The 22,859-nt window shown below is 36.3% G+C and overlaps 1 protein-coding gene across 4 annotated transcripts in view; it reads right to left on the bottom strand.

The window, feature by feature from the left end:
- Usp34 (ubiquitin specific peptidase 34) overlaps positions 1-22,859 on the bottom strand; it is a 189,400-nt gene that overhangs the window by 118,854 nt on the left and 47,687 nt on the right. For 3 of the 4 annotated variants that reach the window (XM_029483281.1, XM_029483283.1, XM_029483282.1), the window contains exons 8-18: positions 22,041-22,102; positions 18,603-18,684; positions 18,431-18,523; positions 12,590-12,715; positions 12,289-12,418; positions 11,181-11,216; positions 10,606-10,736; positions 9,295-10,016; positions 6,057-6,271; positions 3,294-3,409; positions 3,077-3,204 (exon numbers count right to left, since the gene is read on the bottom strand). In XM_029483281.1, the coding sequence (XP_029339141.1) occupies positions 3,077-3,204; positions 3,294-3,409; positions 6,057-6,271; positions 9,295-10,016; positions 10,606-10,736; positions 11,181-11,216; positions 12,289-12,418; positions 12,590-12,715; positions 18,431-18,523; positions 18,603-18,684; positions 22,041-22,102 (1,841 nt within the window). The remainder of the gene's footprint in view (positions 1-3,076; positions 3,205-3,293; positions 3,410-6,056; positions 6,272-9,294; positions 10,017-10,605; positions 10,737-11,180; positions 11,217-12,288; positions 12,419-12,589; positions 12,716-18,430; positions 18,524-18,602; positions 18,685-22,040; positions 22,103-22,859) is intronic. The other variant, XM_021175769.1, reaches the window with a different exon arrangement.

Below are 22,859 nucleotides of genomic sequence, written 5' to 3'. Positions count from 1 at the left end.
AAAAAAAAAAAAGAATCTCAAGTATAAATGTTCTTAATGTATCATACATATATCCTTATAAAATTGATTTTGTTTCTAATGTCTAACTTATGTGTGTAGACAGAAAATTCCAGGTTCAAAACCTTCGAACCAAGACTTAAGACACAGAGGGCAGTAATGTTGGGTGAACTCCCACATTTTGGAGACTGTGAATTCAAGGCTAGACAAGGCTACACAGTGAGAATCTGTCTGGAAACAAACAAACAAAAAAAAAAACCCAACAAAATAAAATAAAAAATAAAATGAAATAAAATAAAGTAAAAATATCTGGGTTTAAAACCAAGATAAAAAGGCCTTTTAAAGTATTTTTTTCTTCTTGAAAATGTTTATCATAGTTATTCTCTTTCCCAAATTACTATTTATATTGAAACTGATCACTGCCATACATATACTGTATTTCTAGTAAAATTGCACTTCATATTCCATAGAAGAACATTAAAAGAAACGGAATCACTCTAAAATCTAAGAAAAGGTGTTGAGGTGCCAGCTGAGTTGGTAAAGTACTTACCTGTAGGTTGGGAAACAACACAACAGTGCCCTATTTACCTAAGATCTGTAAGGTCCTGGGTACAACTGTGTGTGTAGTAAAAGTAGGTAGGAGGTTGCTGTGCAACAACCTTTGTTTTATGAATTAAAATCTATACATAAAAGTACATACTAAATACATAGTTGCTCTTAAAAAGAGCTAAAGAACTTAAAGGCAAGATTTTCAAGGAATATGAAAATATATGGTTCATAAAAGTTTGAAGGATAAAGAAAGAAAAAGTATTATAAAAACTAGAAAACAGTATTTAATAAAAGAGGGTAGAAACACACTATACTGGTATAAACTAAAGAGTAATAGAACAGTAATAAAGATAATGATATCTAAGAACTAAGTAAATACTTTGAATAAATATTTAAAATTTCTAAGTGTTCTGAAATACTCAAACATGTTTGTCAATAAAAATGGCTCAGTAAGAGAAAAATCACTTTTCAAGCAAGCCGGGTGACCTGACTGATGACCTATGAGCCACTAGGCCTGGTCTATGTGCTGGGGATTAGCTCTAGGTTTTTACAGACTAAGCAAGCACTCTATCACCTAACCTGTATCTACAGTCTAAAACCTAGAATCATTATTAAATAGACCTCTTTCAAGCTTCCTAAAGAATAGGTGGTGTTTGTGTTTAAAATTGAAAACAATAGACAGCTACTTCCATGTGTGCACGCAAGCCATGTATGTGAAGATCAATGCATAAGTTGTAAGCAGTGGAAGCAGGATTTGGGTCCAGAAGATCAAACCCAGGCTTCAAGCCAAGCAGCACGTGCTTTTATCACACTGGATTATCTCACTGGCACAGAATAACTGGTTGTGTTTCTAGGTATATACTGTATATGTGAATGTGTTGATGTGAATAGAAGAGACCTTACACATGCTGATTTTATTTTTCATTAAAAAAAAAAGGTGGCACAATACTAGTAATACTAAAAAACACGCCAATTTCACTTGTCTTTACAAAAATAAAATCAATGAGAAACAAAAAAAATATTTTTTTGAGAACATCATTATAAATCACAAAAGCAAATTTCAGAATTGTGTATTGAATGCAAATAGTTTTTTAAAAAGAAAAAGACTGGGGCTTGAGAGACAGCTCAGTGGTTAAAAGCTCTGGATGCTCTTCCAGAGAGCCCAGGTTTCATTCCCAACACTCAAACAGTAGCTCAGAAGCACGTGTGACGTGACTCCAGCTGCAGAGGACCCTACACCCACTTCTAGCCTGTACAGACAGTAGGCAAAAGCATGGTGTACACAGAAAAACAGGCAAACCACTAACATACATAACAGTAATAATAAATTTTCTCCAAAAAACACGCCTTTAATCCCAGCACTTGGGAGGCAGAGGCAGGCGGATTTCTGAGTTCGGGGCCAGCCTGGTCTACTAAGTGCATTCCAGGACAGCCAGGGCTATACAGAGAAACCAAACCAAGCCTGGGGGGGGGGGGGGGACCCACAAAAAACAAAAGTACATTTAGTTTGTGTTTGTGGGTATGGGCTTCATTTGCCACAACAAACCTGCACAGGTACAGAGGTTAGAGGGTGACTTTTCTAAAGTCTGTTCCCTTTTCCACTGTATAGATCTAAAAGAACACATTAACTTTCAGTCTTAGCAGCAGCATCTCTACCCTCTGGCCATTTCTTTATTCCCAAATAACCTCTGTGTGGAGAACTGGCATTCAAGCACTGGCACAAGGCAGCTGCTGTGCTACGTGTGAAACCACTCTCCAATGGAACTCAGCTATGCGCAGCTTAATGCCAGATGTCATAGAAACAGGCAACTCATGTCAGAGACATCTCTTTCTGATCTCAGTCTTCACACCCACGGAGACATAGTTTCAGTATGTAGTCCAGACTGGCCTCAAATTCACAATCCTCCTATCCTAGCCTCTCAAGAGCCGGGATAACAGGTGTGAATGACAACAATACATAGTATGTTGTACTTTGTAAAAATCTGTTTATTAGAATATGAATGACATATAAAAACTTTATACACTATGTACTCACCTCCATGAGTCCCTAACCTCAATCTTTTATATACTTTAGAAGGTGAGGCCAAAGAGGAAAAAATAAACAAAAGCAAAAAAAAAAAAAAAAATCAACTTCATTTCCTTAGAATAACAAATGTTTCTAAAATGTTTACATGTTATATGTTAATTTCACTTATTTAACTTCTTTATATACAACATAAGAAAGCTCAAGAACATTTAATGCAATTTGAAAACAAAGTGCAGCTGTGTTGCCAGGATCAAAAAAAATATAAGCTATGTGTCAAAGTATCACAATGAGTCTCATTTTCTTGAAGATAAATACATGCTAATCACTTTTTAAAAATTAAAGAAACTGTTACTATTCTTTTCCTTATGTGAGAAATAAGCTAACCTGGATGCTGAATAAAAAGGGGTATTGACCTTGTAACAGAACTTGAATAGTACACCTATTCTACACAAAGGCACAGAAAACACTGTTACTCAACAAGAAAAAATTGTAATTCGTCTTTACCTGTTGTTCCCTAAATTTTCAAGGCAGCCTTCAATGAATCTCATTCGAATCTGTCTATCCGTAAACCAACAAACCAAAGAACAGAGAAGTTTCTCTGCTTCATTTATTAATCCTTCAGAAAGATTAATCTACAAAAATAAAATACATGTAGTTATCACTTATCCTGATTCCATTTTGCTGTGATTTTTATGTTCTTTGGATTTACTATACAACTTACTGCATCATCATCTTGCACTATATCCCATAATAAAGTATTTCCTTTCTTGCAAACATTATCCAAATTAATATCTGTCACAGCATTACTACTGAATTGATGTTTATGAACTGCAGGTCCTAAAAGAGAGCAAGACAGTTGAATGTAATCAGCAATTACAGAATTTGCAAATTAACCAATCCTAACTCTAACAGTAAGTTTTGAGATTATAAAATATATCAACACAGTTCTTTCACTAATGAATGAACATCAATAGGTATGTTTATAGTGAATGCTAAAGTAAAACAGTAGTTTTCATTTCTATTTTCTCTACTCTTTTTAATAAATATAAGATATACTTATATATAAATAAATATGAATCATATCAAAAGAATTATACGAATATCTAGAAGTCATGAGGCATATATGTATAAATATATGTATTGTATATATATACATATATATATATATATATAAATCTGAAATAAGACTAATAACTGGATATTCCAGTAGATGTTCTTTGGTATAATCACTTAAAATCCTTATCCTTAGTTTGTGCATGCCTTCTTCAGTCCCAGCACTCAGGAGGCAGAGGCAGGGTTCCAGGAGAGCCAGAGCTACACACAGACACACGGTCTCAAAAAACAAAACAAACAAACATAAACAACAAAAACAAAACCTGTTTTGCTTAAAGGAAGGGAAGGAGGGAGGGCAGAAGTAGAGGGGAGAAAGAGGGAAAGAGGTGAAGAGCAGTGAGAAGAGCAGAGAGCAGAGTAGAGCACAGCAGCATATCACATGCCTTTCCTTCCAGCACTCAGATGAAGAGACAGATAGTTCCAGGCCAGCAAAGTTATATGATGAGATCCTGCTACTGCCAACCCCCAGTACACCTCAGGTAAAAAAAGGGAGAGTGGGAAAAGCACTAATTGTTCTTCTAGGGAACCCAGGTTTGAATGCCAGCACCCACATGGTGGTTCACAACCATTTTGTTAACTCCATTCCCTAGGGATCTGAGACTCTTATGACCTCCACTGACAATGAATAGACATACATACAGGCAAAACACCAACACTCAAAAAAAATTAAAATAAATCTTTTTAAAAATAGAAATTGGATGATTTACTTCAAATAGCCAATTTAATTTAAAAAAAAAAAACCTAATTTACAAATAAGATGTTCTAATAAAATGTTTCTCGAAAGTGGCTGTTATTTTATATTCCAAATATTATACATTCTTTTATAAAAGATTTATTTTTATTTTATGTATACTGGTATTTCACCTGCATGTTTATGTGTGAGAGGATGCCAGATCCCCTGGAACTGGAATTTCATACATTTGAAAACATCATATGAGTACTGGGAATTGAACCAGAGTCTCCTAGAAGAATAGTCAATGAATGCTCTTAACAACTGAGCCTTGTTGTACATTCTTAATGCAAACCCTGATTTTTATGCATTCTGATATGTATATAGTACTAACTAATATAGACTATACTATAATCTTTTCTACATATCTTCTTTTATGAAATCTTTGGTCCAGGTTTTTTTTTATTTGTTTGTTTTAGAGAAAGTGGTTTACTATGCGATCCAAGTTGACCTCAGACTACTCAGCTACAGAAAACCTTCTCCATCTACCTAAGAACCTGAGAATATAAGCATCTATCATTCCTGGATTGCAGACACAAATTTAACTGCTCATCTCAATGGAGGGGTTCACTAGAGGACTAAAACGCTTGTAAAATGAGTTTGGAACAGTAATACATAACCATATGGATTAACATGTGACAAACGAATGGTAACAATGTGATAAACATGGAATTGAATCCAGTCTGGAAGCTCTAAAGTAGAAAGAAACAGCACAATCACAATACAATAAATTACTTAGAAAGAACACATGAAATTACTGCATTGTTACAAAAGAACATATTCCTTCTACAGTCCTTTTACCAAAAACCCAATCTACCAAGTTTCCTTACATTGTAATGCTCTATCATTCCAAAACCTAAGCTGGTATCTGCTGATGGTATATAATCAAGAAAAGAATTAAAGATCTTTAAATTGCCAATTCTAAACATTTTCCCCTTTTTGTTTTCCTTTCTTCGTTATTGGTCTTCTTCATCGTCTTGCTCTATTATTGTTTTGTTGAGGTTTGGGGACAGAGGACTGCATTCTGTAACTATAGACTGGCTTCAAGTTTTGAGGTTCCCTCTCCCTCCATGAGTGTGGGGACTGTCTTAAATTCACTTTAGGGTGATCTGACTAACCATTTCATCACCAGATAAACCCTGTCCTTTAGCAGTGCTCTGCTCTTATCTTCCCTGCCCTCCATAATTCCAAGTAATCCGCACGTGTCTCTACCGATCTGAAAACTCTAAGACATTTCACTTAAATAGAACCATACACTTTTGTGAAGATCTTTTATATTGTATTTATCTGTGGGTTCTAAATTCCTAAAAGTAAACTCTATTGTAATCATATTTTGTTTATTTTACTTCTATATTTACTTATGTATTGTCTTTCTCATTCAAACATCACTTGATAAAAATGCCACCCCAATAGCAGAATAACTGCTAACAATGTAAAATACCCTTGTTTATTCAACTCCAGTACCTCAAACAAAAAGGCTTCTTTTATACTCAGAATGGAGTAATTAGGATTTTATTCTCTTGGGGAAAAGTTAGTTTTTAATTATTTTAGCAAAACCATTTAAATATAACAGTAACAGTTTATTCTTTTTAACCATGCAATTAAATTAATGCTGCTTTGAACAAGGTAATATTTACTTACCTTGACTAAGATGTTCATGATAAATAGATGCTAAATTGGGAAGATGTTGTTGGAGATGAGATGTTAGTTCTGCATGTGAATTTATCTGAACTAGCTCCTCTTCACATCCAGATTCTTCACCATCAAAATCAGCCATATTTTTCTCTGATTTTGCACTGACCTGGGAACTGCTGCAACTGACATCATCTGCACTTAGCATATCATCAACCATATGTCTACAAAAAACAGAAAAACATAAACTTAATAATCACAAACTTTGTTTTGAGGAAGGGTGCTAGGCATTAAATTCAAGTCCTACTGAAGGCTATGCAAGCTCTCCTGTATAACAACCCTTGAAACTATAATTTCATCACACATCATAAGCATTTTTTTTTTTTTAGTTTTTTAAAACAGTCTCCCTATGTATCTCTGGGCTTTCTGGAACTCATTATGTAGACCAGATTGGCCTCAAACTCAGAGATACACCTGGCTAAGTATTCCAACTACTGAGGTTGAGATATATAGTACTGTGTCTTGCTATAAACTTTTCTAACTCTCTTCTGTTACATTTAGCACAAATTATTATATCATTAGAAAGGAAGCTGTGTGGTGTAGTAGTAGAGACAGGTTGAAACTTTTTTTTTTTTTTTTNGTTTTTTGAGACAGGGTTTTCTCTGTATAGCCCTGGCTGTCCTGGAACTCACTTTGTAGACCAGGCTGGAGTCGAACTCAGAAATCCTCCTGGCTCTGCTTCCCGAGTGCTGGGATTAAAGGCGTGCGCCACCACGCCCGGCATCAGGTTGAAACATTTTAACCTTATAAAATATTGAGACACTTAAAAACTACACCAATATACGAACTAGAAATCTATGTAGACTTGACATTTCCTGAGGAGGACTCAAAAGTATGGATCAAACTTAATACGGAAAATGCCCTGCACTTAACCCTCAGCACCACCAAAAAATTTCCAGTCTCCAAATTAATTTCCTTCAACTCAACAAAGAGCTACTGGCGTGCACTGTTTCTAAATAATACCACGCTGGGTACTTGTCATGATATCAAAGACAAAACGAAAAACAATGAAAGGTTCAGGTCAGGATTGATTCAGAGACTGACAAGCAATAGATTATGAAAAAGGCCGAATGAGAAGTGCAATTATTTAAACTTGAGAGGTAGACACTGAAGAGCTAATTATTATGGAAGTGGATGAGCCCTATGAACAACATGCAGCCTTTGAAACTCAGTGTCCTCCCTGCACCTTGGTTTTACCACACACCATCAGCACTGCTAGGGACAGCTGGTAATGTGTACATCTAGATGAGACAATAACCAAATGTACTCATCAGTGCTGAGTTAGCCCACAGATATTTAACAATGTCTAAATACATTTTTTATCTTGTTATTGCTACAAATGAGGGATACTGACATCTATAGACAAGAACTGAGGATTCTGCAAAACCACAAACAATATCCAAGAAGCATCCAAACAGTTATGAATTCAAAACAAAAGAATCATCTAGTTCTAAAAGGTCCACAGTGGCAAGAGTAAGGAACTCTCACTGCCTTGATCTGAAAGCTCAGAAGTTAAGAGCACTATTTATTCTTCCAAAGGAAGGTTCAATTCCCAATACCCATTGGGACTGGAGTTACAGAGTTACAGCTAAAAACTGTCCGTAACTGCGGTTCCAGGGGACATACATGCAGGGAAAGCCATAGTGCACATAAACTAAAAAAAATTAACTAAATTAGTAAAAAATTAAAAGAACAGTGCCTGAAAAACTTGAATACCTTCATGATGAAAATAAAAATAAAATAACATACTTATATAGAGTTCACTTAACTGAATTTTACAAAATTTGGCTAAACAGCAAGCCTCTCTTATAGATAATTATGATAAACTAAACTTTCCTCTCTCAACATCAACCCAAGATATCTGCTTATACCGACAATAAATTGCAGGTTAAAAGTTAATTACACATTTGTGGCAAACAGAGCGGCCTATGAAATTTTCCCAATAATCCTATAACACTTCTATTGTTGTTTGTTTTGTTTTTTTAAACAAAGAAGGTTCCAGGCATGGTGGCACAAGCCTATCATCCCAAGCAGAAGCAGGTGGATTTCTTGTGAGTTTGAGGACAACCTGGTCTACCCAGTTAGATACTATCTCAAATAATAATAATAATAATAATAATAATAATAATAATAATAATAAATAAAACAAGAGGAGGAGGAGGGAGAGGAAGAGGAAGAAGGGGAGGTAGAGGAAGAGGAAAAGAAAAAATTTAAAAAATTAAGGACTTAGTCCTACTTAATTCCACAAATAACAGAATCACTTACTGTTGAATACAATAAATAATACTTCACAAACACAAAAACCTTTCAGTGCAATCATCCTTAATAATAACCTAAAATTAGAATATCAATGTTTTTCATCAATATTTAATCCAAATTTCCACAAGTGTTCTTACATGTGCTTTCAGAGAATTGCTACAAAGAGTTGAAGCAATTTATGCTTCCAAATTTATGCTGCCTAATAAAACAGTACAATATCTGTTGTGCACCTGTGGCCATTACACAGAGAAGAAAAACTGTTTTGAATAGAGATGTACTGTGATTCTACCGAAAACACTGAGGTGAGTCAAGAAGAAAGCTAGGCACATGCATACATAGCACAAGCAAATCACTGGATCTACTGCCCAGCTTTGCAAAAGCAAACATACACATACTATCCAATGTTTAAATAGAAAATGCAAAGTACTTTAGTTATGTAATGGTTAAGGTATTTACGGTCTTTTAAGCAGTAAAGTATGAAGTGTTGTGGAGTAAACCAAGGCCTTTGAGGTACACTTAGCAACAATCATAGTCTTAGCCTTTATTTTGCATTTCTTTTAAGATGACAACAATAAAATTTAAAATTACTTATTTGAAAATTGCATTTATATTTTGCATTACACTACTCCTAAATAGTATTTAACTAAAATAAATATCAACTGAAGAAATACTAGCAATATTTTACTACAAGAAATGTAAACTAAGCATTTGTTCTATTTTTTAAAAAGATTTATTTATTATTATATGTAAGTACACTGTAGCTGTCTTCAGATGCACCAGAAGAGGACATCAGATCTCATTNCGGGTGGTTATGAGCCACCATGTGGTTGCTGGGATTTGAACTCAGGACCTTCAGAAGAGCAGTCGGTGCTCTTAACCACTGAGCCATCTCGCCAGCCCCTAAGCATTTATTCTTAAGCATGCTTACCCATCGTGGTGGTGGTGGTGGTGGTGGTGGTGGTGATGGTGGTGGTGGTGGTGGTGGTGGTGGTGGTGATGCTGTGGACCAATAAACTGCCGACAATTAAATAACTCATTCCCAATAGTCTCCCCAAGGAAGTCCCCACTTCGTGTGATACAAGCCTCCTGAGAACCTTGTGCTAAATGAGCAGAACTCACTTCCCCTGAAATACCATGTTCTGGGTCTTCAGAGTGAGCACAGGCATCTAGCATTCGTATTCGGTTATCTACAGATGGCAATGGCTCAGTATTAAAAACCAGGTCCTTTCCTGTTCCACTATTTGTCCCATTCCTTTCAGATGTGCCTTGGGATTCCCCCAAGCAAATGCCTGCTGGATTTTCTAATTTTCTGTTTCGAAGTTCTGTACCACAAGTATTTTTGGCAGGATTGTGACCATGATCATCGTCGTCCTCATCATCATCGTCTTCTTCATCTTCTTCTTCTTCATCATCTTCTTCCTCTTCTTCTTCTTCCTCTTCCTCCTCCTCCTCCTCTTCTTCTTTAAGGGCCTCGATGTCTGCAATGTCTTCTGATTGCACCTCACTTCCAGGGCTTCCAGCAGACTGGCTTGCATGGCTTGAATTGACTTCGTTGCTAGATCCATCACTACGCCCACTACTGCTACCAGGGCCACTGCTTCCATCTTCACCACTGTTGGCAGTTTCATCAGAACTTCCTTGCATGGATTCCTGTATTTATAAACAAATATATTTAAAAATTCAGACCAGCTAAAAAGAAACAAACTGGCTAACTAGATTTTATTTATTACAAGTGTCTATATGCACATGTGCTAGGGCATACATGTGAAGCTCACAGGACAACTTACAGGAGCTGGTTCTCTTCTACTGTGGATCACGGGGATCCCTGGCCTGTCAGTCTTGGTGGCAAGTGCCTTTACCTTTGCTCTATCTTTTGAGCCCACAACATACCTTTTTTGTTTGTTTGTTTGTTTTTTCAAGACAGGGTTTCTCTGTGTAGCCCTGGCTGTCCTGGAACTCACTCTGTAGACCAGGCTGGCCCCAAATTCAGAAATCCACCTGCCTTTGCCTCCCAAGTGCTGGGATTAAAGGTGTGCACCACCACTACCTGGCCACAACATACTTTTTTAAAATGCTAACAACAGTCCTGCCATATTTCTTTGAATACTGCGAAATGAATATAACCCTCAAGAAAACATCAAAAGAGATGTAAAGAAATGCCAGAGTAGTATTTACATTCTCAGTTAAAATAACAAACACGGCACAAATTCTGTTTAAGAGATTCTGAGTACTTCCTTACCTCAGTGTCAGACAGTCGCTGCTGCACATGTTTGTTTCTATTAATAAGCTGCTCATCCATTTCAATGTCACTGGCTCCACTCTGATGTGTGTCACTGTTATCACTACTTTGAGGACTCGCTGCTGGGGACCCTAAAAATAAATTTTTACATTTTTGTTTCTGATTTTAATTAACATACATCTGATAGGATAACACACTTTGATTCCTTTATTTATCAAACCTTATGCTAACCAGCCAAAAATAAAACCTCTAAATTTGTTATTTCTAAAAAAGATAAAACATTCAAATCTAAATACTAATGATTTTAAAAAACTGGTAAGAGGAAGCATGGGGTTATAGCTCACTGGTATAGTTAGTTGTTTGCTGTCTAGCAGGCTTAGGACTTCCACAAGAGAGATTTAAAAAGAAAAAGTGAGATGAATAGTTTACAGTTTAAAAATCTGTCTTCTTCTCAAAATGTAATTGTGACTGTAGCATAAACTGGAAAAACATATATACACTACATAAAATGAATAATCTCAAAGACCACCAGAACTCCAAAGTCACACTGTCATGCATTCTAAGGCTTGACTTACAAGGTGAAGGAGCTGCTCTTCTAAGCTCTTCTTCCTCTGAAGGAAAAGGAGAAACAGGAGGGAAACATTCTAAGTGACTGAGCTTCTCTGGGAGAGCACAGAGGGTTATGTAAGACACGGACAAGGAAGCCTGCTGCCTACTGTGGGTGCCTGCACACAAAGTTCTACAACAGTAGCATATGCCCAAAGAAACTGCTAGGTTTAAGTATATAGTTTTAGAAACTCTTTAGAAATTACTCATACATTCAACCAACAAGTTAGAAAAACTCTGACGTAAAAAATCCAAACACAGAATTGTGTTCTAATCTGAAAATTACTTAACAAAACATTTTGTTCCTTTCCCAAAAAAAAAAAGAAAAATTAAACATGAAAAAATTTACTAACTTCTGAAAATATATATACATTGTTTAAAGATTCAGCAAAAACCAGTACCCAGAAACACTTTATTAACCATCTGATACAGAGCATCCTTCCCATTCCAAACAGGATTCCTATCCCACACTTCACTGTGAGGGAAGGTGGCTGCTGAGTACATGCTAAGTATCTTTTATCTGAAACACATGTGATTTTTTTTTAGATTTATTTATTTATTATATATAAGTACACTGTAGCTGTCTTCAGACACTCCAGAAGAGGGAGTCATATCTCATTACGGATGGTTGTGAGCCACCATGTGGTTGCTGGGATTTGAACTCTGGACCTTCGAAAGAGCAGTCGGGTGCTCTTACCCACTGAGCCATCTCACCAGCCCCTACATGTGATTTTAATGTGCCTCATATTGTGTTTATTCTAGAACTTTAGAAGTCTAAACACAAAATTCATTTTTGATTCATACACTTCTTTCACAAACGTCCATTTCCAGGCTTGCAAATACCCGCTAAAGTCACTTTACACATCATTTGTAGTAGACAGTGGCGAGATACATGAGCAAAGGTGTAGGGCTTTCTATGTGTGAGAACAAGGCTTTATTCAATGGAGTTGTGGGGTTTACAGCATTTTCAATATTCTGATACGAGTGGACAAAATGTACTAGTAGAAAATACTTAACACCTTAGTAATAAATTCAAAATGTGGTACAACTTATTGTGGTACAATATGCTTGACTAACCTTTCTTATTTCCAATGGGCATATTAGTGTTTAATAAAGATGCAAAAGAACTCTGTTTAGATAGTTGAGCCTTAGCTGCAAGTGCATTATTCCACAAAGCTTTAATTAACATGGATGCCAAGTACAGTGTCTAAAAGAGAGAAATTAAGGTTAGAAGCTCTGGGGCAGACATATAAAAAAATTTTAACATCTTTTTAAAAATCTAAATGTACATTAATTAAAAGTGAAGTTATCTTAACAACTACACAAAATCCTCATTGTGCAGAAAACAAAACGTACAGGTATATTCTCAACGTCTTACCTGTTCAGTGTGAACACCTGGTTCGAGAGCTGAGACCAGATTAAGTAAATGTCTAAGTGGCACAGGGTCCAGATTCTTGATGAGTGAAGGGAATAAGTCATGAATATATCGACTACAGTGCTTCAGCTAAAGTAAAAAGACAAACATTTAACAAACTGCCCAAAGTAAACTAATTACATGACATAAAAAAGCCAGGTTGCAAAGTCAACAAGCATCTCATACATTAGAAAAAAGAATAATTACTGGATAGCATAAATGGTACTATTTTTTTTAATTAAAAGTAAAATTTAACTGACTTATCTAAACCAAACAAACTACAACTAACTTTTAGTCAAGAAAAAAACAACAACAACAACAAAAAAAAACAAATAATATCTAAGTTTTTAGAATTCCTAATATCAATAGCATTAACATTAAAAAACAAAACAAACAAAAAACAAAACAACAACAACAAAAACTAGAAGAGATTGGGGAAATATATACCTGGGGAAATATATAAAACCTGGGTTTGGTACCCAATACTAAAAATAATGGCTATAATATAGACAATTAAAACCAAGAACAGGGCTGGTGAGATGGCTTAGTGAGTAAGAGCACCCGACTGCTCTTCCGAAGGTCCGAGTTCAAATCCCAGCAACCACATGGTGGCTCACAACCATCCGTAATGAGATCTGACTCCCTCCTCTGGAGTGTCTGAAGACAGCTACAGTGTACTTACATATAATAAATTAAAAAGTTTAAAAAAAAAAAAAAAAAAAAAAAACAAGAACAGAGACTAAAGAGATGACTCAGCAGCTAAGAGCACCTGGCTGCACCTCCAGAGTCCAGAACTTAATTCTCAGCACCCATATGGCAGTGTATCTCCAGTCCCATGGGAATCCAAAGCCCTCTTTTGGTCTCTGATAGGCATTGCACACATGTAGTGCACAGATATACATTTAGGCAAAACATGCATACACATAAAATTTTACATAAAATGTTTAAAAAACTGATTTGAGAAAACAACAACTACAAAAAAGTAACAAGCAAAATGCTTCCAGGTAGATTATATTCTGATTATCAGTGTATTACAAATAGTCAACAATTTCTAAAGAACATACTAGAAATTCTTATCAAAATAATTCAAGACTAAACCAAATGATAGAAAAAAAATCTGTTTAATAAAAAGTAGAAATGTAAAATATACAACAAAAATATAATAGTAACCATGTAATAAATGTAATGGGGAGGGGAGAGGAGAGGAGAGGAGAATTCGAGTTTCAAAAGGTTTACCACCATTAGAGCATCTGGACAAAGACTTTTCAACATCTCTATTATAAAACCTTTCAAAAGCACATGGGTGGCACACACCCTTAATCCTAACACTTGAGAGGCAAAGGGAGATGCATCTCTTGTGATTTCCAGGCCAGCCAGGACCTGTTCCTCCACCTCACACACATGGAGGCCTTTAAGAGCTATACCTATCTGTTGAGAGCTTTCGGTGACATGGGACTCTGGCATTTGTCACTGGGATCAGACAAGGAAGAAGGCTCAGATAAGAATGTCAGAAACAGAGACCATGGGGCTTTGTTTCCTGCTTTGCTGAACTGCTACCTTGTGTGATCTCTCTGCTTGCTACTTTACTTATTACCTCGTGGGATCCTTTGGCTTACTACTACCCTTGATTACTTTCTTGTGTGATCTCCTTGTTCACTACTTTCCTTAATTACTTTCTGATCTAAGAACTGACCATGTTTTTGGATGTACCTGGAATGATATAAGCAGGCTGGAGAGACATAAACCTGCTTCAGCCTCAGTGTGGGCAGAGTCATGAGATCATTGTGTCTGTCTTTCTTTTTCAATCCTTACTCCCTTTCTTGAGACCCTGTTGACTGACTGAGCTGGTTTAGTCACCTTTTAGTAAACACACACACACACATATCCCGACCAGAGACCAAGCCTGAGAACCTGAGCTCAATCCTCAATACCTACACGGTGTAAGGAGAGAACTGATTTCTGCAATTTGTTCTCTGACCTCCATACATATGCCCTCCCCAACAGTCAAACAAAAGGGATTAAAAAAAAAATCCTTCAATACAGTGTTTGGACAAAGATCACCAGTAGGAAAATTTCATAACAAAAAGTTAAAGAGATCAAAATTACAATAGCTGAAATGGAAAAATTCACTTTCATTGGGGTACTTCTCAAAACACACTATGGAAGTTTAGAGATAGGTATGAGTTACAAGAAAGAATTCCAGGGCTGGAGAGATGGCTCAGTGGGTTAAGAACACTGCTGACTCTTGCAAAGGACCCAGTCACTAGAGCACACATATATATCCCAAGCATGAGGACCTGAGTTCAGATCCCAAGCTTGCATATAAAAACAGACAGAGTAGTGCACCAGTAATCCAAAAATCAGCGAAAAGATATGAGAATCCCCAGGGACTGCTGGCCAGGTTAGTATACCTGATTAAGTGAGCTCTAGATTAAATTAAAAAAACATGCATCAAAAAAGGAAGAAGGGGGGGGGGGGATGATGGATGGACAGGCCACAGGTAGAGTGTGAGAAAAAAATACACCTCATACAGCCCTCAGGCCTTCATGTGAATATACTTCTGCATAACTACAGGTAAATGAACACATACATACATGAATACACCAGATTCAGAATTAAAAGAAAACCAAAAAATCCGAAATAACTTCTCCACAAAGCAAATACATGAAAAACCAGGGCAAAGTGAGTCCCTTCTCCTGAAATTAATAAGGATACATTAATAACCACCAAATGGGGATCAATTGGTTGAAAGCTTATACAAAAGAAGTCAAAATAATTTAAATTATGAGCTGGAGGAATGACTAGTGGTTAAGACCACTAGCTGCTCTTCCAGAGAGTTTGACTCCCGCCAACCGCATGATAGCTCACAACCTTCTGTAATTCTAGTTCCAGGGGATCCTACAGTCCTTTCTGGCCTCTATGAGAAGCAGGCATGCAAATGGTACATAGAGGCATCTACACACATAAAACAAAACAAAATAAATAAAATTCAAAGGCTGAGAGGCAGCCCACCTTGAGCAGGCCACAACCTATTCTCAGGTCCATCTACCTTTCTGCCTGAGCACGGCTATCTCTTAGCCTAGCCTTAAAGTTTGCATCAACTGGAATAATTAACTCCAAATCTACTTCATAGAAACAAAAACAGTGTGTTCAAAGAAGACAAGGATCACAACATTTCTCGAAAATCTACCAGTACTATCCCCAATAGCCTAAAATAATGGTTGCTTAGACAAAATTCCAAAGAATTAAAAGAATAAGTGATAAATGAAAGAAATGAAAAAACATAAATTTCTGTATGGCTTTCAAAATAGCACACACTGAAATGGAATAAAGAAGCCAATACAGAATATAAAAATGAAGTTCAATAAAAGAGATACAAATATTGAGAAAGAAACTAAATGATGCTAAAACCAAAATTCACTAATGCAAACAGAAGTCACTAGAAAGCCTCACAGTCAAAATGGACAAAGAGAGGACAGGCTATCAGGCTTAAGAGAGAAGCTGGAGTAAGAGCTGCATTTGAGTAAAAAAAAAAAAAAAAAAGGCTTTTAAAACTATGAACAGTAAATACAAAAAAACAAATATAGAACATAGAAGGAAAGGGAAAGGAACGGTACTGTAATGTCTGGGATTAAACTAAAAAAGGAAGTTTAACTAAAAAAAGCACATAGAAAATATTTTCAATATAAACAAATGAAACATTCCCAAACATTAGATATTAGAAAAGGTCCATTCATGTACAAGAGACATACAAAACAGCAGTAAATACACAGAACCAGAAACAAACAAGACAAAATGAAAATTCCACATCATATAATCAAAACACTAAATATAAAGAATTACAAAAAAAAATGGAGAATTGCAAGACACATACAAATGCAGCCCTATCACAGTAACAGAAATTTTAAAACTCAGACAGGCACAGATATACAAATTCAGGTTCCGAATGACCACAATCACCAACTCAGGCTACTATACCTAGCAAAATTGCCATAATTGATGTGGAAAGAAAAATATTCCAGGATAAAAGCAATCAAAATCAAAAGATATTTATGACCTAAGACAGCTCTAAAGGGAGAACCCCAAAGAAACAGATACAGGAGACACTGGGTTTGGATATGACTCTCTCTCTCTCTCTCACACACACACACAATCTAAGGGTGGGCCACTAAGATGGATTCAGGGGGTAAAGACATCCTCCACTAAGTGCAATCTCAGTAGGTGGTAAGAACCAACTCGCACAAGCTGTCCTTTGACTTCATGTGTGTGCCATGCCGTATGAGCCCTCTCTCTCAAATAAATGTTTAAAAAGAATAATCAAACAAGGCAACTAATAAACGTCAAAGAATATAAACAGATAGTCACAGAAAATAAAAACTATCAACCTCATTCATAATACAATAAATGTAAAATAAAATACTAATGTCTTCTCATCCATCAAATTTGCAAAAAAAATTAAAATGAAGCTTTATGACAATACACAAAGTAAGGAAAAAGTGGCACTGACCTAGTACTCACAAGAAAAGCAAAGGTCTGCTTTAGGTATTAATTCTACACTTCAGTAGACATTGGTCCTATACAGAAGTTTTGTACAAGTCAGGAATAACTATCAGATACTATCTTATTCTAATTTATCACAGAATGACCAGGAGAAAATATGTCCGTAAATGGGAATTCATTAATTATTTTCCACCTAAATAATGACACATCATAGTCTTAAAAAAAAAGAGTATTAACTGGCTAGAGAGATGGCTCCCTGATTAATAGCACATACTCTTCTTGCGGAGTCCCTAGGTTCAGCGCCCAGCACCAACACAGAAGCTCACAACTGCCTATAACTCTGCTTCCATGAGATCTGACAATATTACATATAAATTAAAAATAAATCTCTTGAAAAATATACAATGACAGAATAGACAGACAGAGACAGACAAGAGAGACAGGCTGACTAAACAGATCCCTGGTTTTAAGCTGTTAGCTTATGCCTATAATCCCAGCATACACACACACACACACACACAGAGAGAGAGAGAGAGAGAGAGAGAGAGCGAGCGAGCGCGCACTGTGTACATATAAGACATGTAAGTGCGACAGCACTAAGGATAAGAAAAGTTGCCTCAGACACTAAGGTGCATGGGAAGTGCCAAGTCCATTTGGTATTCATGGGGATTTAGAGTCAATACCATGTAGAAACTAAGGGAATGACTATTGGGTCTTTGGTTTTTGTTCTGCTTGTGTGTGTGTGTGTGTGTGTGTGTGTGTGTGTGTGTGTGTGTGTGTATGTGTGTGTGTTTCTGTTTAGGAGATGCCACCTATGTGTGAGTGTTTTCAGAAGCCAGAATAGGTGTTAGAATCTCTGAAACACAGGTTACAAACATTTGTGAGTTAGCTGATGTGTAGGTTTGGGAACCAACACATCAGTCCCCCAGTAGCAGGTGTTCCTAACCTCTGAGCCATCTCTCCAGCCATACTTAACATACATTTTTTTTTTTTCCCCGAGACAGGGTTCCTGGCTGGTTTGGAACTCATTCTGTAGACCAGGCGGGCCTGGAACTCAGAAATCCACCTGCCTCTGCCTCCCAAGTGCTGGGATTACAGACATGCGCCACCACTGCACGGCTCGAGCCTTCAGTTCTAATGATTCTAATATCCTATATTCTATCAATAACATAAGAAAACACAGACTCAACTGAAACCTCAAGAGTTCCTGCCATATCTTCCCCATATCTTGGTCTCCTTTTATACAATAGGAGCATTTGAAGCATTATAAAAAAAAATTAAGTAGGTAAGAAATGTTAGTGTTACCTGTGCTGCAGCCCAAATGCAGTCAATATGCTGAGTACTCAGTCGTCCCTCTGCTGCCAAGAAATTCAAAATCACTTGGCACTGTTTAATAATCTACAAGAGGAAAATTTGGTATAGTTACTTTTTAAAGTCTCTCTATATAATTAAGAAAAAGAAACAATTGTCTACAAACCTCAATATGTAAATTTGGTCCAAATATATGTTCTACTACATTGTTGCTAATAAGCCAGTCTGCAAGTTCTTTTGCAATGGACCTAGAACCAAATGATTGAAAAAATATTATTTAAAGCATTTTCCCATAAAGACACCAGAAAAACTTCCATATAGTTCGAATTGTTTTAAAAAAAGTACAATACTACAAATCATAACTACACTGAAATGTAACATCATATTCCTTGAATTTATAACAATTAACATTTGAAAAGTTAATGTAACACCAACTCCTGAAATGAGAACTTTGTGTTCATGAATTAATTTCCACAGTAGCACTGTAGCATTTAGAGATTTCCCAATACCAATTCTATAATGAATTAATAAACAAAATAGGAAGTATGTGTTACCTAAGAGATGAACACATAAAAGAATTGTTCCCAATAACAACCTGCATGTCTCCTTCCTAACACTAATGAAGAACTCATCTTGAAGAGGTTAAGTCATTCGCATATAGTTGTAAAGTGGAAAGAAAAAAACAAAATCAATACAGTGCCAATGTATTTTAACTACTTCTGAGTAGATCTACTACAGATACGATCCATAAGGTTAATTTTTAATAATTAATATATGAAATATGAACTCTAGCACTTAGGAGAAGCAGGAGGTCACCTTACATCTGAGGCCCTCATGTCCTAGAGCAATCATTTCTGGGTTACCCAGAGCTACACAGCGACTCTTGTCTCAATAAAAGCAAAACCAAACCAATTTGTTTTGGGCCAAAGTGAATCATTTTTAGAATGAACATTTATCTTTACTTTTGAAGATAAAGACAGTCCTTACTAGTAAGAAATAGTATAAACCGTGTGAGAAAATTAGAGCAAATAAAAATACAGTGTGTGACTACTGTTAAAGACTAAATTGAGTATCCTTTAAAACCTTAAGATATGCATATTATACTATCACATTCGCCTGTTTTCTTTTTAATTAGATATTTACTTTATTTACATTTCAAATGCTGTCCCCTTTCCTGGTTCCCCCTCCAAAAACCACCTATCCCCTACCCCCACCCCTCCAAAGTCGCCTGTTTTCAATGAAATGTTTTTAATGGATTTAAAAACTTTTCCATCACTTCAGAAAAATCCTACTTGTTGGCCCATTTGTAATAAGTCAATCCTTACTTTCACTTCAAGCCTTATTATTACTCTACGTTTCTTTTCATAATTTATCAGTTTATAGACATTTCAGATTAACAGGATTAAATGATATTATTACTTTCACTGCGCTTTGAGGAATACAAGCAGACTCAAGCTCTGAAACTATGGCCTCTGTGCATGCTACATCCAAAGCTTTCACTGAGCATCTTTTATACCTGCACTGTACTGTGCTGTATGTAGGTGTTATGTGGATATATATATGCATATATATATATATATATGGGTGAACACATGTGTGGAGACTAGAGGTTTATGCTGAGTGTCATATCTAATATATTGAGCCAAGAGCTCACCAATTCAGTTATTCTAGCCATCCAGTTTGTTCCAAGGATGCCCTCCCTATCTTTGCCTTCTAAGCACTGGGCCCAGTCCTGAACACACAGAGCCATCTTCCCAGCCCTACAGTTTTTTCCTTGCTTGTTTTTAGTTTTATTTATGTCATACCATAGTCTGCCTATTTCCCAGGCTCTTCTATATTATCATTTATATTCATAATCCTTTCCTTTTTGCTTTTTTTTGTGGTGTGAATTAAACATAGTACCTCGTTCATGTGGGCAAAACCTCTATCACTGAGTTTCATTTTCTTTTATTGCTGAATAGTATTAAATTAACCAAACCTTTTTTTAATCATGGATCTGTGGGTCTGTCTATGTAGATAGATGATGCATGCCTGCCTCGTTCGTGCCTGTGGAGACTAGACAGGGCAACCGATTCTTTCAAGTTGCAGTTACAAGTGGCTGTGAACCACCCAATGTGGATTAGTAAACTAAACTTAGGTCCTCTAGAAAAACATAAGCGCTCTTAACTGTTGAATAATCACTCTAGAAACAATAAATCAAATTTTCATTAAGTGGTAGTATGTATTTCTTATTCCCTAATAGTATTACATCATGTCAATATACTACACTGTTTATCCATTTAAGTTTATCTTATAGTATGTATTAATACTGCATTCTTTTTCCATTACATTGTTTATCTATTATTTCTCTACATAACTTTGATTAGTATCTAGATATTTTCTACTTTTTTTTTAAAAAGATTTATTTATTTATTATATGTAAGTACACTGTAGCTGTCTTCAGACACACCAGAAGAGGGCGTCAGATCTCGTTACAGATGGTTGTGAGCCACCATGTGGTTGCTGGGATTTGAACTCAGGACCTTTGGAAGAGCAGTCAGGTACTCTTACCCACTGAGCCATCTCACCAGCCCGATATTTTCTACTTTTAAGTAGTTTTGTTCATGTGCCAGTCTCTAAAACATATGATCACATATTTCATGGTAGATAATGAGTAGTAAGACTGAAGGCCATTATACTCAATTTATGTTTCGCTTTAGGGAAGTGTTACTACATTTCTTTATTATAGCTATGTAGTGGCCAAGTAATATTTCATTATGGCTTTAATATATCTTGCACCCTACTCCTTTTTTCTCACATTTGTTGGGAAATCAAGGATCCTCCTTTGTCTACCTACCGAATGTTAGAATTAGAGGCATGTACTACCACACCCATCTATGCTTCATGTATTTGAGCTTCTTGTCAGGTTAATATATGTGTGTGTGTGCATGTCTGTGGAAGTCCAAAGAGTGTTGACTCCCTGGAGACAACTGATTACAGGTAGCTGGAAGCACCAAAAAGGGTACTGAGACTTGAACCCAGAACTCTGGAAGCAAGTGTTCTTAACCACTGAGCCATCTCTCCAGCTCCAGTGTATGTTTGTTTTCCCTTAAAGAATCTTAAACATATATTCATCTGGGTGATATGTATGTGTGTGCATGCACACATGTGCACTGCTGCTCATAGAGATCAGAGAAGCGCATGAGATCCCTCGAGTTGCTGTTACAAGTGGCTCCAGACAACTGACATGGGACCTCTGAAAAAGAAGCAACTGCTCCTAACCACTAAACCATCTCTCTAGCAACTTAAGTATTTATGTTTAAAAAAACAACAACAACAACATGTTTGAACGTATTGTTCCATACAAATTGAAGCCACAGGTAAAGATTTCCAATAAACACCTGAAATCAAATAAAGTCACAACTATATTTGTATAAAAACAATGACAAATTGGCATACTTCAGCCAAGGCATGGTGGCACAAACCTTTAATCTCAGTATTTAGAAGGCAGAAGTAGAGAGAACTGAGGCCAACCTGGTCTGCACAGTAAGTTCCAGGCCAGCCAAGGGTACAGTCTTCTCTTTTTTTAATGTGTAACTCTGTATTAACTAATGCTCCTACTTACGTTTCTGTGTCTGATACCAATGATTCGTTATTGCACACATCATTGAAAGTATGGAGCTGATTCTAAGATTAAAGAAAAGAAATTAAGGATTGTCCTTTGAACAACAAAACTGTTAGCAAGTGGCATAAAATAAATTAAACTGGTTATATATATAAAAACACAGCTGAAAAGATGGCAATTATAAAACAGAAGACATAAAACAATGAGTATACTACTTTATTATGTTAAATACTAAAATTATTTGTAATAGAAACATTTATGCTTTATTTCATTAAACACATTCAAGAAAGTAAAGCCGAGTAAAGAAAAAGAGGTTGATGCGATCTAGTCAGAGCACCTTCTGTCATCGGGGACAGGCTCAGAGAAGGCTTCCTAGGCCACACTGGCTTGAGTTTTACTGAGAGAAATGCCAGAAGCACTTTCTGTATTTACAAACCCCACACCTAAGTAAGCTAGCTTTTCTGGGTTCTGACATTACAAAAGCTACATGAGCAATGGAAAGAAGTCAAGCCAGCCAGGAGCGAGGAAACTGAGAGCACACCCACTCTAAAGGAGTCAGCTGCTTGTCTTCACCTATCCCCACCCTACACATTCAAACACACAGGTTTTTATGATTCACCCACTTTAAGTAGTACTTGGTAGTTTAGTTAAAATGTACCTGCTACTCAATGAACTGTGGCTTCTGCGTGAAAATTAACCATTAAACAGGTGCACACATGTGATTCAAGTACTCAAGAGGCAGAAGCAGGAAATCCTACATTTAAAGTCATCCTGGGCTATAGAGCCAAAACGTGGATCAAACTCATGATTTTTTTTTTA

Source organism: Mus caroli, chromosome 11, assembly GCF_900094665.2.
Source record: "Mus caroli chromosome 11, CAROLI_EIJ_v1.1, whole genome shotgun sequence".
Lineage (NCBI taxonomy): Eukaryota > Metazoa > Chordata > Mammalia > Rodentia > Muridae > Mus > Mus caroli.
This window is presented reverse-complemented; position numbering and strand designations above follow the sequence as displayed.